The 18,045-nt window shown below is 33.3% G+C and overlaps 1 protein-coding gene across 2 annotated transcripts in view; it reads left to right on the forward strand.

The window, feature by feature from the left end:
- LOC114344448 (mediator of RNA polymerase II transcription subunit 12) overlaps positions 1–18,045 on the forward strand; it is a 268,924-nt gene that overhangs the window by 165,854 nt on the left and 85,025 nt on the right. For both annotated transcript variants that reach the window (XM_050659395.1, XM_050659396.1), the window contains exons 12-14: positions 5,326–5,530; positions 7,807–7,917; positions 16,660–16,859. In XM_050659395.1, coding sequence (XP_050515352.1) covers positions 5,326–5,530; positions 7,807–7,917; positions 16,660–16,859 — 516 coding nt within the window. The remainder of the gene's footprint in view (positions 1–5,325; positions 5,531–7,806; positions 7,918–16,659; positions 16,860–18,045) is intronic.

The raw sequence follows: 18,045 nt of genomic DNA on the forward strand, positions 1-18,045 counted from the left end.
GTGCGAATAATGATTGAATAATAATTTTTTTCAATAGATATTTCGCTTACCTTATTATAGCCGTTTTGATTTTTATTATTTGTATTTCCATACTGACTTTCTTTCCTTCCTCGATCTGGTGGTATATTCCTATCGTCATCTATTTCCATTTTGTGTTACACACACCACCACAAAAAACACACAGCTAATGTTAATACCGACAACTAAACTATAAAGAAAAAGTGAAGAAAAACCCTTAAAATTGATATATTCTTCAGAGAACTTCCAAATATCTGTTTTTTAATTTGACGTTTATTTGATACCCGAACTTATTGTTTGTATACTAAATTTTATCAAAAATGGCAAATAAATATTACATTAACGTCAAATATGTCATATTTGTATCATATGTTTAACGTCAGATTGTTTTCGCCAAAAATTTCAGGCGACTACGCTAGGCATCGCATCAGTCATGCACGGAGCGAATATAATCATCTTTCTTAAACTGAAGTGAACTCTTCTGTTAGGATAAACATGCTTTAATTTGAATACAGTTTTCCAGCTTTTTAATTGATCAACTGTATTTATTATCAAAATAGTGAGTTAAAACCACTTAAACTTTTTTTGAAGCAGGTAAACAATGGAATATAAGGTAAGGCAAAATAAGACAGTTTTGCCTTCGCATTGCAACTGAATAAAAATGGAATACATTTTTATTTTATTTTCATGGAATATAAGGTCTTTATTTATATGACTTTTACTGTTTCATCCAATTACAGCACATTTAAAATATTTAAATTTTTTGTTGGTGAATGGCGTAAATATCAACAGAAAAAGATACGCCGATGACACGGTGTTGATTTCGGATTCCGACTTGGGTCTACAACGATTCATCGACAAGACCAACTCGACCTGTGAGCAATTTGGTATGAAAGTAAACATTAAAAAACCAAAGTGATGTCAATCCGAAAAAACCAAAACGTACATCAACCTTGCACAATAAATGGGTACATTTTAGAACAGGTCAATACATTTAAGTATTTGGGATGTTGGATCGATAGCAGCCTAAATCCTGATCTAGAAATAAGATCGAGAATAGAACACGCCAGAAAATCTTTCGAAAAAATCAAAAAACTCCTTTGTGATTCTTGAATAAAACTCTAAATTCGACTACGTTTATCAAAACGCTACGTCTGGTCGACTCTTCTCTATGCAGTTGAGACATGGACCCTTATAGCCCAATAAATGACCGTTTTGTAGTGTAATTTTCAGGTGCAATTCCGAATTGCATGAAAATTTGGATTTAGGTTCTACTTACCCTCCACTTTAAAGTTGAATTTGTGCCGTTGGTTGCTTTTACTTGGGGGGGGGGGGGGGGGGGTGATAGTCGCCCATTCTCAGGGGGTGAAAAATGCGTGTTTAAAATAGGCTTGGAAACGGATGATAAATTGACAGATTATAAGCAACTTTCGTTCTATAAAGTTTTTTAAATAAGTCAATACTTTTCGAGTTATTCGCGATTAAGAATGTTGATTTTTCGACAAAAAAACCACGTTTTCAGACCGTTTTTCGCAAATAACTCAAAAAGTAAATATTTTATCGAAAAAAATATTCTAAGCAAAAATGTAGCATATAAAAAGTCGAAAAAAAATGGTATATCAGTAATGTCTATTAATTGAGTAAAAGCAAAGTTGTAGCTCATGAAAAATACGTTCTTATTCGTCTAATTCCAAATCGAATAATTCAAGGCGAAATCACCGAAAAATTACGCACTTTTCGGGAAAAGTTATTAACATTTTTAAAGTACCTAAAAAAAGCTTTATACTTGTTTTTTACAAAAGTTTCTAGCATTAAAAATAAATGAGTTACACTGAAAAAAAAGTTGGCCCCTTTTTTGGTAAAAAACATCGTGAAAACCTCCCTCTATTTAGCACACTAAATAAAATTAATCGTTGCCGCTTTACCATTTATTGTAACTGTATGTGTATTGTTTATATGATGTGTAAGCTTGCTTGGTTTGAAGTGCTTACTTTTAAAAAAATTTGGTTTTATATCAAAAAATATTTTCTAAAAATTTTTGAAAATTTACTTTTTTCAAAATAACTTAAAAAGTATTAGTGATAAGAAAAATCTTAAAGAGTAAAAAAATATAGGTTTTGCCATTATAAATATGCTAGTTTCATTTTGTTTTTCCGTAAGACAAAAATTAGTTAAGATATGGCTGTTCAAAATTTGCATACACTCGTGATTAGTGACCCGTTCAAGCTTTTTCAACTATCACCCTTTCAAAAATAAGCACTTTAAACCGGTGAGACTGACAGATCATATAAAAAATAGATTATTAAGTAAATTGTTTGTAAAGCGGTAGCGATTAATTTCATTTGGAGAGCTAAAGACGGGGAGATTTTCATGATTTCTTTCCAAACAAAAAAGAGTGCCAACTTTATTTTGAGCGCAACTCGTTTATTTTTAATGCTAGAAACTTTTATAAACAATGAAAATAAAGCTTTTTATAGACACTTTAAAAAAGTTTGAATGGGTTTTTCCCGAAAGGTGCTTAATTTTTCAATGATTTCACCTTGAAATATTCGATTTGGAATTAGACGAATAAGAACGAATTTTTCATGAGCTACAACTTTGTTTTTACTCGATTGATAGATTTTACTAGTACACCATTTTTTTTTGGCTTAATCAAAGCTACACTTTTGCTAAGTATATTTTTCGATCAAACATTTACTTTTTGAGTTATTTGCGAAAAACCGTTTGAAAACGTAGTTTTTTTGTCGAAAAATAAACATTTTCAATCGCAAATAACTCGAAATGTATTAAGTTACGTAAAAAACTCTATAGAACAAAAGTTGCTTAAAATCAGTCAATTTATCCATTTCCAGTCTTATCTTGAACGTATGTTTTTTCACCCCCGAGATGGGGTAACTGTCACCCCCCCAAGTAAAAGCAACCAACGGCACAATTTCAACTTTGAAGTGGAGAGTAAGTAGAACCTAAATCCAAATTTTCTTGCAATTCGGAGTTGCCCCTGAAAATTACACGGTATCGCCGTATTTCCTGTACATTTACTGGGCTATTAAAACAACAACCGTAAATAAATTGACGTGGATCTACCGGAGAATCCTCAAAATTTCATGGACATCGAATACTTCAAACGAAGAAGTGCTGCATAGAATAGGCAGAGAACGAGAGCTTTTCAACACAGTGAAAGTTAGAAAAACATCATACCTAGGCCACATACTGAAAAACAATAAGTACAGGCCGACAAGTATCTCGTGAAATAAAGTTGTCACCGCGCATCAACAAATTTGAAAGTGGCGGTAAAGCAAAGCCATTCGTGAGTAGCCGTTAAGGAACGATCTGCTCGTAATTTTTACAGTGTTGCATTGTTTCTGCTGCTCGCGGTATTTAAATTTGATCTTGTTCTTTTTCGTTTATTTTATTGTTGTGATTTTACGTTTTGTATTTGTGTATTTTGTTTTAATTATTTTAGTTTTATACTCATTTTATGCAAAACTTCTTTTTGGAACTCTAAAATTAAAAACTGTAAAGGTAAGTAAATAATTGTAATACAAAAAAGTAGATATACCTAAATTACTGTTATTTAATGGTAGCAATGGTAGCATGGAGCTTAAGAGCAAATTATCCGGACGACCTATTAATAGTCTAAGTCGAGAAATTATTGCTAATGTGTTAGCCTTTATGAAAACGGAAGCTGAAGAAGGTGTCACAATACCTCATTATCGCATAAAAGAGCATGTGGCAGAAGCGGCAGGTGTTTCCGAAAGTACAATAATTTATAGAATCTTAGCTGAATAAACGAAAATTGAGCAAGCTATATCTTATAGAAAGTAGTAAACAAACACCTATATTTACCATACTATTTTATAATATGGTATCCATAGCAACTTCTTTATGCTGGCACTGATGGAACATATGCAATTGCAGGATAATGCGACAATGCTCCTCCTTTTCTTCTTCAAGAAATCATATTATAAAAGAAAAAAAGAAGCAAACTTTCGAAGACGTTGACAAAGGGGTGTCAATGCGTATTATTCATAATATTTGCATATGAGTGGTGCAGAAGTACCTCAGCTAAAATATATTCTGTCTAAATTCAGAGATGCTGGAGGCGATTAAGATACTTTTTAGGAAATTTTAGAAGATTAATTATAAGAGACACTGGTTTCCGTTGGAGAAAATCAAAAACAAATCGAAGACTTCTAATGGAAATATATGACATTCAGAAGCTTCGTATACACTATTTAAGAGCAACCATGCAAAAAATGGGAGCAAGGATTTTAGTTCAACAATCAACAATAGAAAATAATATGGAAAAACTGGTCATGACTTTAAGAGACACAGATTCGGAATGGGATTTTTCTGATGATGAAGAATTAGATACCGAGAATTTCTAACCCCGCGGGTAAAAATAAACTGATTTATTTAAACCCCATTTATTTGATAATATCTACGACTCATTAATGCTATTATTGTTTCAGAATTTTCAGTAATATTTTACAATAGACAATATTATGTACACGTACTTTTTAATTTAAAGAAAATAATTTTGCCGAATTTGTTACTGTTATATTAAAAAGAATTTAAAATATTAAAATGATAGTAAAAATCATATAATTATTGCAATATTTAAATATTTATTTTGAAACGTTAAATACTTATCAGTAATGTAGTTTTGCAATTAGGATCTTTTAAAATAAAAGTGTCTTAATTGTATTGTAATGACATCGTAATTATCTATTGTTGGGTAAATATTATATTTCAATCAAATCATTATTTTGTTTGCCCTTTATTCCATTCAATGTTTTAAAATTCTTTATCTGATTATGGATTTACACGACATGCAATTATTTGAGACTCATTTCTTTAGATACCATACTAAAAATACCCAATATTACAGTGGTCACTCACATATTGACAACATTGCGGTACGGACAAAGCGGTAATATTCGGATAAACTTCATCTTTTTCTGTCTGAAGGCTTTCTTTGTCTGCGCAGTACAAGACCCGCCCATTTCACGAGATCCCTGTTCACCTGTACCAATATGCTCAACTGACAATGGACAGGGCTAAATTTTGAACAGCTCATAAGAATAGCTGAAGACAGAGAAGAGTTAGTAGTAGAAAAGAAGTAGTAGCCAACCTCCACTGAGGAGACGGCACTTTAAGAAGAAGAAGAAATTTTTTGTAGGACCAAGTAGGACTCGATAACAGGCATGACACTTTGGCAATGGAGGGGGTACGAGTACGGGATTTCCCAATACACATTAAAATTCTCTAAGTAGCGTGGGAAATACCTGGGTTTTTGTCTTCTAGGTATTCTTTTGTAAGTAATGCAGTAATTCACGTTTGCCGAGAAATGGAGAATGAACGGTTGAATGATCTGGCGATTTTATGTGCTGAAATGACAGCTTGTTGCAACTCTTTAGCTTCAGAATGGCTGGGAGTCATACTTACATTATGTTGCCCACTCACTCATCCTGGATATTACTCAGAAGTTTTAAATCAACTGGATATACAGGTAACTCATCTGTTCAGTTTTCACATGCAAAAAATAATATTTTATTTTTTACTGTATGAAACCCATAATTACAATCCTTACAGTTGAGTCCACTAGTCTTTACCCGTGCGTCGTTAATACCTGGCGAGATCAAATACATACTTTTTATCTAGCATCATTCTCTTCCACGCATGAAACTAATAACAAACGAGCTGCCGCCTGTTATTAACTAAAGACACATGTTATTTTTATGAACGATCTAGATTCAGTGCATTGAAAAGAGATAGGTACAAAGAAAGACGATTGGGGATGTTTTCACATATTTTAAGTACAATTTCTGACGTTTTGGTTGGTTTACTTTTGTGGCTGTCAGTTTATTGAATTTTTTGCTGTTTTGTCGAATTTTGTCGAATTTTTGCATTTTGAAGTTTTTTATAGTATACAAACAGTTGTTTTCACAACTTATTTTATATTGGAGTTAGAAATTTCATGATAAGTTTGTTATTTTACGATAAATTTTGACATTGTACAAAGCTAACCTCATTGTTGACACAGTTAAGGGATGCTTGAGTTTAATGTTCCGCCAAAGTGGATAAAATAACAAAAAGAAAATATGTTATTGAATTTTTTTATAAATTGTTCATTTATTTATTAATCAATGATCAAAGAATTTATTAAGCTACTTCAAATGTAGCTGTAATTATGCACCAAACTTTTAAAGCAAAACTTAAATTTGACATTCTATTTATTTGATAACGTCAAATTTTATACTATAACCCGTGATCGGAATAATACCTACCCACTTTCTGTCACTTGCTGTTGCGTTTAGTAAATTTCCGACTTATTTCGTATACTTTAAATGATGACGCACAGGTAAAGACTCGTGGACTCAACTGTAGTTTTAAATTATTACTTAACCCAACCCTTATTAGTTATCCCTTACCAAGTTTTCCTCCCTCCCAATACAGACAATTATTTCTGAGACGAAGCCACGCGCGAATCTATCTCAGCCTGTATTGAATGTCACTCTCCGCTGGGGAGTGACTGGGGAATCTCTTCTACGACCAGTCGAAGGGTGCACACGCCTGGACCTTTATTTGGGTATCATTATCGTTGAACAAACGCATTTAGTCTCTATGCAATAATCTAATTCGACATAAAATAATCGCGAATCCGTTAAAAACAATTGCAACTCGTGCACGAACCACGAACTCCGCGTGTGAAAATCGGTATATGTGGTTGAACAAAACGCGAACAGTGACTAAACAGACATAGTAAGATTTTTATAAATTTATAATATTTAACAATAAAACACTGAAAACGTTTGTTTTCTATACTTCCACAAAATTTATTACAACTATGTGACTACAGCTGTTTCGGCAGAGTGCCTTTCTCAAGTGATTTAGATTACTATGGGTTTGCCCTTTTAAAGTCTTTAACTGAAGAGGTTGAGGAGTGAGGAGCTGTTTGTCTCGAGTTGGTCATTCAGATTTATATCCTGTACTTTTCAATTTATTAATTTCCATAGATTCTAATAAAGATAGCTTAAGGCCTTTATTTTGAATATGCAGAATTTGAAACTGTTCATTAAAAGAATGATTATGATCTAGAAGGGGAAGTGCGTATGTAGAAGTGTCTGTTTTTCTATTGTTGAAAGCCCTTTTGTGTTAGAAACAATAGAAAAACAGACACTTCTGCATACGCACTTTACCTTCTAGATCATAATCATTCTTTTAATGAAGAGTTTCAAATTCTGAATATTCAAAATAAAGGCCTTAAGCCATCTTTATTAGAATCTATGGAAATTAATAAACTGAAAAATATAGATATAATTCTGAATGACCAACTCGACACAAACAGCTCCCCACTCCTCAACCTCTTCAGTTAAAGACTTTAAAAAGACAAACACATATAGTAAACTAAATCACTTGAGAAAGGCACTCTGCCGAAACATCTGTAGTCACATAGATATAATAAATTTTGTGAAAGTATAGAAAACAACCGTTTTCAGTGTTTTATCGTTATATAAAATGAACTTCCATCAAGTAACGGTCGAATCCATCAATTATTTATAATATTGTCTGTTTATCATATCCCTCCCTTAATTATACTTGAACCAGCAACCTAAACATACAGTCCATAAATGTACAATTGCACAATGTCTACCGCCTTTGAAAAAAAAGTTTTGAATAAAACGCGTTTAAAGTTTTGACAACTTTTATTTTCAATTTATTTTTCAATCTTAAAACTATACCTCCCTTAATTTGTTTTATTAATTGAAAAATAATTTATTTTAGGACGTCAGCATTCACAACGCTCTTGCTGTATTCACATGCATTTTGATAGCGAGACATTGTTTTTCACTGGAAGATTTTGTCAGAAGAGTAGCTCTACCCAGTTTGCTTAAAGTAAGTTGTGCAGATAATGAGTTATTTAAATTATATTCTAATTTATTTCGTTAGTTTTGTGTTATTGTTCAGAGGAAAAATGATAACGTATGTCCTAAAAGTTTTGGCACAAAACTCATTGGCTTTAATTTTAACAAAAACAAAATAATATCAATAGTGGCCTTTGGAAACAAAAGTTTGTTTATTTGTTGACTGTCAGTTGAGATTTATTTATTTTGAAGTTTTCGCTTTAAGATGTCGTATAAATTAGAAATAGGAAGTATCTACAACATTTCACGCAGAACTATTTATAGAAGAAAACCTGAGTGCGAGCAGAGAATACCATCCCTGAATCTACCAAAAAGTGGAAGACCACGTGAATTTACTGAACACAGGTCAGAGAGATTGGTAGGTCTATTTAATAGAATCATGGAAGTTGGACAAATGCCAGACGAATGGAGAAGCAGTATACTAGTACCTGTTTACAAAAACAAGGGAGATATACAACAATGTATAAACTACAGGGCTATAAAACTGCTTAGCCGCACCATGAAAATATGGGAAAGAGTAATTGATAGACGGATGCGTGAAGAGACCGAAATATCCGAGAATCAATTTGGCTTTATGCAGGGCAGATCACTGATCAACAACAGATGCAATTTTCATTATAAGGCAGTTGATGGAAAAATACAGGAGTAAAGAAAGAAATGCTCACATGGTATTCATTGATCTTGAGAAAGCATATGATAGAGTTCCTCGAGAGATTCTGTGGTGGGCACTCAATAAGAAAGGAGTCCCTGGTGAATATGTAAAGATTGTGAGGGATATGTATGAGGGAGTAACGACTAGTGCTAGGACAGGTGTGGGAGAGACTGATAAATTTCATGTGAAAGTAGGATTGCACCAAGGCTCGGTGCTTAGTCCGTATTTATTCTCATTAGTTTTGGACCAGATAACAGCGAAACTACAGGGTAACATTCCATGGTGCTTAATGTATGCTGATGATGTCGTGTTAGTAGGAAATAGTGAAAGAGACTTAGAACAAAAACTGGAACAGTGGAGGCAAGCTCTGAAGGAAAATGGTTTAAAACTTAGTAGGACAAAAACAGAGTATCTGGAGTGTTCATTTAAAGATGGAGTTACTACAAATAAAATGGTATCTTTGGATGGTGAACTGATTGTAAAAAGCAATAGTTTTAAGTACCTGGGATCGGTATTACAGAGTAATGGAGAAATAGATGGAGATGCATGCAGTAGAATTAGGGCTGGATGGATGAAGTGGAAAGAAGCGAGTGGTGTGTTGTGCGACAGAAAAATTCCAATGAAGCTGAAGGGAGAATTCTATAAAACAGCCATAAGACCGGCTATGATGTACGGAACTGAATGTTGGGCAGTAAAAAAGAAAGAGGAACAACGAATGCATGTGGCGGAAATGAGAATGCTCAGATGGATGAGTGGAGTGACAAAGAAGGATAAAATTAGAAATGAGTATATTAGGGGAAGTCTAGGTGTGGCACCAATTGATGCCAAAATGAGAGAGCATAGGTTAAGATGGTTTGGTCATGTTCAACGTCGAGACGTTAACCACCCAATACGAAGAATAGCTGAAGAGCAGATTCCTGGAAGGAGTAGGAGAGGAAGACCAAAGAAGACCTGGGGGGGGGGAAAAGATAAGGCAGGACATGTTGGTAAAGGGGATTAACTTTGATATGACCCAAGATAGAGTTTTGTGGAGGAATGCAATTAGGGAAGCCGACCCCGCATAGGGATAAGGCAAAGAGAATGATGATGAGGTCAGAGAGATTGGTGAGAAGAGCAAAAAAAAACATATTAGAATGTCAATTGGGAGATTGGCTCGTCGATACAGATCTTCTAAGAGTAAGACATCGTTGGGATTGAGAAGGAATGGTGGTAAATATCGTAAGAGACGTACTTGTCTCAAATATTTTCAAGTGCAACTCATTCGTATACCTAAATGCTGTCGTCACCTAAAGCGAGTACACTAAATATTTCACTTTGAGTAATTCTGAAATTAAGGAAAACGATGGATTTTATGTGAACAATGTAAAGGAATTTAAAATAAAAATGTATACAGTTGCAATGCGAAGGCAAAACAATCTTACTTTTCAATTAGAATACGGTGTGCAATCCAGCTCTCTGAATCGCGATTTTCGATTCTTATTGGAATCTCATGGGAGAGAGCGCAGGCTTGTTCTCCATACCCTAACTGACCAGCACTGAGAGCTTTTCCCACACATTGCAACTGAAACAAATAGGGTAGGTGACTAGCGTCATCTGGCAATTGAAAAATGAAGTTTTTCAATCCTCATAGCAACATTAATAATATTGAAAATATTAAAAATATTACTAAAAGATTTTTAAATTGAAAAACTTATTGGTACACTTTCCTGGTGACACCTCCAAGGCTTCTACAATTTGCAAGCCAAATGGATGCTGCAGTGAAGACAAAGGGAAGGAATTCTACACTATACAATTCACATCCCCGTCTGCAGCTTGGTAAAGTTCCAACGGAAAATGCACCTAGTTACTCTTCGGAGTAATACGACTATAAAATAAAAATGTATACCATTTTTTATTCAGTTGCAATGCGATGGCAAAACAATCTTACTTTTCAATTAGAATACGGAGTGCAATCCAGCTCTCTGAATCGCGATTTTCGATTCTTATTTTAATCTCATCGGAGAGAGCGCGGGCTTGTTCTCCGTACCCTAACTGACCAGCACCGAGAGCTTTTCCCAGACTTTTTTGTAAAGGAATTTCTTGACAATGTTAGATACAAACAAAGCGAAATTTGTAGAAAAAATCCTTGTCTGAGGGTTGTATCTCGACCTTTTGTGGGAAGACTGAGAGATAAAGCTTTGAATAGTTAGAGCTATATTCACAGCTGCCTTTCCAAATTGGCGAGGAAAATAAAATTCATGTAAGTGGTCATGAAGTCATTTTGGCCAAACCTAGTATCATGCCATTACTCAAGAGATACCTAAAACTGGCTTCGACAACACCACATATTCTTTGTTACTACCCCGTTACTAATACATTGCTACCCCAGTAGCTGGCTCTATACCATAGTTATAAAGAAAACTTACATAGAAGTAAAAAAACTTCGATTTCTATACTGGTATAAAAATTTTATTAAAAACTTCAAAAGTCATCCAAATGAATTAAAACAGAACGTTAGATCTGATTAGATTGACAACGTTCTATTTTACTCCATTTGGTTGACTTTTTAAAAGTTTTTAATAAAATTTTTATACCAGTATACGCATCGAAGTTTTTAAAAACGATAATCTTCCAAACTTGTCGCAGGCTTGCCTAATAGAGGATTTTTGGGAAGCCCAAGATAATGAATAATTAAGACGGCGAATTTAAGAAAAACCCAGAGAAATTGACCTTAATTCCGTCCAGGGATGAGAGACATCCGAAGAAATTTGCGTCTAGTAGAGCAGAATTGGCCACTTCACATAATCCGATGGTATAGTTTAGTTAAGTATTGAGTTGTAATTTATGATAACTAGTTAGTGTTTAACTAAAATTTCTTCATTAAAAAAATCTAATTAATATGTTTATGTTTATGCCAAAACGTTTAGGACATACGTTAAAACATCATTAATATGTTAATATTGAAAATAACTATTTAGATGGGAAATAAACCACAATTAAATTGAAAAAAAATAATTTTATTAACGTTTCGACGACGCCCAAATCGGGTGTCGTTGTCAAAATACAAAATACTACTAAATTAAACAAAAATGTTGTTGCTTAGTAAAAAATTCTTCTAATGATTTATTTAAAATAAATTAGAAGAATTTTTTACTAAGCAAGCTTTTTTTCAATTTAATTGTGGCTTATTTCCCATCTAAATAGTTAATTATAAAAATGCCACAAGGAAATAGCTTTAGAACAAGGTTAATATTGAGTGTATGTATATTTTGAATATACTTAAATATTTGTAAAATACCATGCTGTATACAAATCATTTTTGCTAACACTATTATTCGACCACGTTTTACATCTATCTTTTGAACTAATCTTTTTTGTGTGTGAATTTGATGGCCTTGGCTAAGCCAATTAGCCAGACATTTTATTTTAAAAACAAACATTTTTTTCAATCAGAGGAATTTTTCTGTATTTCTAACTCTAAATATATGTACATAAGAAACTAACATACTACTATCTAAATAAATACACTGTTTTGGATGTAAATATTTTTAATTTGTATTTTTTTTCTTTTTTTTTTAATTGTTTTTTTTACTACGCTAAGACATAAACCCGATTCAACTTCTCGGAGGTTTACATCTTCTTAGTTTTTTTTCCTTTTTTTTTTCTCTATTTTTGTTTCTCTTTTTTTGTTTTTTTTTTCTCTTTTTTTTTTCCTTTTTTTTCTTCTTGTTCTTTTTTTTTTCAATTATAATATACAATAATTAGGTACTTAAATCTACAGGGTTAAAAAAATAACAAAACAAACAGTTTTGTTTTGTTTTAACAAAATTACTAATTATATTGCTACAATTTATATTTACAGTTTTTGATATGTTCGTAAATTGTTTTTAATTTATTAATATCTTCAGAAAAAATCAAATTGTTTAGGTAGACGGGAAGTGAAATTTTTAAAATATTAAGATTATCATAAAATTTGTTTATATTTACTGATTGATGGGAACATTCGAAGAGAATATGTAGTAGATCACCTTCTTTTCCACACTCACAGTTAGGTGACTCTGTGAGATCCAAACTGAACATATGAAGGGGAGTAAGAGCGTGATTACATCTCAATCTATTTATAACTCTTATGAAATTGCGATTTGATACAGAATGAAACCATCTTTTTATGGGAATTTCAGGCTGCATTTGTTTGTAATTACTTCCAGTTCTCGTGTTTTGATAATACGTTTGCCAGTCTTCTTTTTGATGTCGTTTACTAATAATATCAATATCCGAAATGGGTAATAAGTTCAAGGGAGGTTCTTTGCCTATTTCTAGGGCGGATTTGGCTAGCCTGTCTACTATTTCGTTACCCCTAATGCCCGCGTGTCCCTTTATCCATGATATAATGATGTGTTTTCCTAAATTTGCAATTTTATTATAAAGAGTCATAATTTCCAGTTCTATATGATTTAGTTGGGACTTATGTATGTAAGTAATGCCCGATTTCACCAACGATACCTAAATATTTAAGAATTACCTAAGTGGGTTTAGGTACTTCCTAACTCTAAAACGGATTTCACCATACGATAAGAATTGCCTAAACGGCTTAAGCATTACCTTACGTTAGGATACGGATTTCGATCTCCCTAAACTTTAGGTATTACTTATCGTTGACAGTCAGGTTATATTTTTAAAATTTTGACTAATGTACTTGTGACGTTTGTCAATAATTTGCTCCTTACCTTATTTTTTCTGTTGTTCTCTAATATTAGGTATATTAGTTATAATTTTGTATTTTCTTTTATATTATTAATATAATATGTATTGGAAAATATAGAAAATCCTTTGGAGTTTTTTACAGGTCTGTTGACAAAATTATGTAGTCTACCTACTACCTAACAAACTAGTGTTGTGTTTCAAAAACCCATTCATGATATAACTAAAAGTGTGTCATTAAAAAATTAATATTAAAAAGCAATTTTCAACATATTATTTATTATATCAATTATAAAATTATTTCATTAATGACAATTCAACTATGTAACTTCAATTTTTCGTCATATGTGAAATTTACAACTCTTTTCTTTTCCTCCATTTCACTGTACATATACAAATAACATACAAGACTGTATTTATTATATACAAACTTAATGCACAAATAACTAACTACTAAATAAAATATCTATAACTATAAATAACTATATAACTATAAATAACTATATAGTACAAAATTGAATAAAACCAAATTGGCAAACAAACAATAATGACAAATAATCGAAAACTTCTTTTTACTTATCAAAAATAGTTCAAACGTACCCTAGGTAATACTTAGGAAAGCATTTCCTAGATAAGCAGTTCTTTTAGTTGTGAAATGCGATTGTTCCTAAGTATTGACTTAAGAAGTTCCTATCGATAAGAATTACTTACCAAGGCAACTGTTTAGGTATCGTGGGTGAAATCGTGCATTAGTTTGTCAACGACACTCTTACTGTCTATAAAGATTATGCAGCTATTGGGTTCGTTGAACTAATCGTTCGTATATTGAACTTAAAGCATTTTAACATGTCTGCTCTAATGGGGACAGGGATAAGACTAGCTACTAAGATACTGGGGGTCGAAACAGGGCTAAAGAAGAAGAAGCAGACACATAAAGCCTCTTTGCGAGACGGCAGCTCATTGGTTGTGCGGTGGCAGGTCGTGGAATCGTTAGGGGGGGGGAGGGGTGTTAAGAAGACTAACTACCATAACCCAATACAAAAGGATACTTACTCAGACTAGCGGATCTTTCTACTATTTAAAAAAGGACGCCTTTCGAAATAAATCCTCTGGTTCACATATGGGTACTTACTGGACATGCTACTTACGGATACCAATTGGGGGGACATTCCTCTTAGATTCCTCGTTTGGGGTCATACTGGGCTACTATTTCATCAACACTGGCTTCTATGCCAACTTCCTTCTCCTTTACTCTAAAACTCATTACAGTTGTATTAGATTAGAATCTAGTTAATAATTTTCCACAGGGGTTAGAAAAAATAAAAAAGGTACATTTACAACGTTTATTCAAACCTTTAAGACTTTATTTTTACTATAAAAAAATACTCTCAAATATGAAGTTACGGTTATTACAAACATGACTACTATGGGCAATAAAGGGTTTGCAATATTTTCTGACTTCCAAAAATATACAAAATTCATTATTTTACATGATTTTACATTACAAAAGAACTTTTAAGCTTGTTGGACAGTGTATGTCAACATAAAATTTGACGTAGCTGTCAAAGTCACTGCCATTTTACTTTACTTACAAAAAATTTACCATGTTGAAAACACTATTAAAACTTTAGTATCCACTTGGAATTTAACCAAAAATAAAAATATTTCATACCTTTTTCTAAATCACTTTTCTGGTTTCTCAAAACACAAACATCCTGTTATCACACTTCAAACACTTTCATGTGTCATTCTACAGGTGGGTGGGGCAGACATTCCATAACACAAAGGGGGTTCTGGGAAACTGGAACTTGAACACAGGGCTTCTAAAATCGGACAGGACAAAACAGGAACGAGACTGTTGAGACCAATTCAGGTATCTCATCGGGGCAGGAACATAACATCACCATGCAAGGCCGGCCATCAGCTACGCAATTCAGTTGTACTGCGTATTTGCATTTTCACTTCAAAAACTAGGGAGTGAAATTTTCTACAAATACTCTTCAATGGTCACGGAACAAACCACAAACTCTTCACTTTGTTTCACATGGCGATAATATTTTATTGATGCCGGAAGGTGAGCTTCTCTATGAGTTCCACCACTGGGTCGATGTGACACCAGCAGAGTTTGGTGTGAAACTGACTGCGCTTCGCTCTAGAGCTGTGTAGTTCGTGAACGAACTAGTTCAAAAGATCGACTCTCATAACTGAACTAAAAGATTCAATCACAAATATTAAAAAGATCGAATCATATCGAATTAAACGTACTGACTGCAACTGCAACACACAAACACAACGCAACGGACAGAGCGAGAGAGGCAACAATGGAACGATGTCGATATTTTCGATTGTCGATCTCGATCTTTCAACGATTTCAATCCATCTCGCCAACCGCAAGCAAACGTTTGTCGAGGTAGAGCTGGATCGAAGTAAATTAATATTTAAACATTATTTAAAGAAAAAGCGACATAATTTAACCCCACGAGGAAGAGTGAGATGCAAATTCGGTTTACTGTTACTGAGTTTGATTATTTGATTTGATATTTGATGGTTTTAGTTTTAGTTACGACTTTACGGTTACGACCTACTAGCGAAATAGAAGTAAGGTTGCGTTAAGTAAGGGTTCTTTTTCTTTTTCATTTTATGAAAATGAGATGCGATGGAGGGTTAAAGAAAGAGATGCTGAATAATGTCCCATACTTTTCCATTAAATTTTTTAATAACCGTTATTTTATAAAACCGTTATATTATATTGAAAGATTTATTTCGAGGAAAAACTGAAAACGTGAAAACCCAGACTTTTAGTAAACAGTAATAAAACAAATACAATTTTATAGGTTACTTTTTATTTTTTTATATTTACAAAAATATTTAATGTCATTTGTCAAAATAAACGATTCCTGATTGATCTACTTTGAACTAATTTATATTTGATTCTCCCATCTTAAAGTATGTCGTATGAATCATCAGTGAACTAAATGAACTAAACGAACTACTCTTTTGTACTATTCATTTTAATGACCGAGATCGAAATCCACGTAGTGAACTAAACTTCCCAGCTCTATCGCTCTGAAGCCACAGATCGAGAAAAGTACCGCGCAATTACAGCGCGATTCTGATCATTAGAGGTGCTTATTTGACAAAAATTTATTTACTTGAGACGAGTTCAATAATTTTTTAAAGGGGAGAACGGTACTCTTCAACGTTGCGTAACATTTTGTAATACTCTGAAACTTTCAAACAGGGACGGCTTTAAAATATTTATGGTAAATTACTTCATGAAATAAATTGGAAAAATAGATACTCTTTTTGGGAATTAGGATATAAAATAAATGGTTGGAGTTTTTTCAAACGCTACAAACTAATCTGTAACCCTTCTTGTAGGTCAAGTCATTGGATAACGGCGAAGGAAGAGCTGAAGGTGGCATGCGTTTGACTTGTCATTTATTACTTCGTCTATTTCGTACAGCCGAAGGTCCCCAACCGGGGTTATATTCCGTCGGATCTCCTCCTCTTACTGCCCCAAGACCACCCTTAGGTGTTAGATTGAGTTGCGATCGACATCTCTTGGCTGCTGCGCATAGGTAATACATTTTTAAGTTTTTAAAAATAAGAAAATGAATAACCATTTTCGTCTCGTTGCATAACGAAGTCAAAACCGTCTTATATTTCAGTTCGTTTAGAGAGCGCAACAAGCACCCTTACCGAACGGTTTCAATACTCGTTACTTTTTCATCAGAGAATGCATTAGTTGCTATCTATAAACCAAACTGAAATAATCCAGATGACTAGCCGCGTATTGCAACTAACGAAATGGCCCTGGGTGTCATAGGGACATCTGCTAGATACACGTCAAAGTTTTCAACTTAATAAAATATAAAATAATATTAAATTTAAAATAAAAACTTTATTGGAACCATTTTCTGGTTGCATCTCCGTGGCTTTTAAAAATGCATGCCAAACGGAGGCTGGAGCTAGGAAGATGAGGGAATTCTGTAATTTGCAATTCTTATCCCATCTTTATCCCATCTGTCCAACGCAAAAAATTCCAACGAAAATGGAACCCTACAGCCCTACGTACTCAGATAGGAGTAATACCAATAGAAATAAAAATGAATAACCATTTTCATCTCGTCATAACACGAAGCCAAAGCCGTCTTATATTTCAGTTCGTTTAGAGAGCGTAACAGGCACCCTTACCGAACGGTTTTAGAACTAGTTAGTTTTTTTATCAGAGAATGCATACAGTCGAAAAAATGAAAGAATACCCATGAACGATCACATCAATCACTTATTTTGTATTTGCTGTCTTTTTCTATATCAAACCTTTGTTATTTATAGAAAAAGACAACAAATACAAAATAAGTGATTGATGTGATCGCTCATGGGTATTCTTTCATTTTTCCGACTGTATGTAACTTTCTGTCAGAAAATGGTCCCAATAAAGTTTTTAAGTTTTTCTTCGTAAATAATCTGTGAGAAATAAGTTATTTTTTCAAATTATTGAAAGTTTATTGAGTTTTTGATTGTTAAAAAAATAATATTTATTCATTTACGGTAAAAACGGTACATGATGCCGGATAAAATTTAATGAAATGGTTCAATTCGTACAGCATCCTTCAGGCTAATCTACCTATACATCCTAAGCAGTGTGGTTGATCCCCTATGGCCACAAAAAGGAATGGATTTTGAAAGGGAAAATGTATAGTAAAGCAGTAATTATAAAGTGGCTAACGCTATAGTTATTTTCCTAACTTGTGCGGAAAGTGA

The sequence above is a fragment of the Diabrotica virgifera genome, chromosome 8, assembly GCF_917563875.1.
Source record: "Diabrotica virgifera virgifera chromosome 8, PGI_DIABVI_V3a".
In the NCBI taxonomy this organism is placed as follows: domain Eukaryota; kingdom Metazoa; phylum Arthropoda; class Insecta; order Coleoptera; family Chrysomelidae; genus Diabrotica; species Diabrotica virgifera.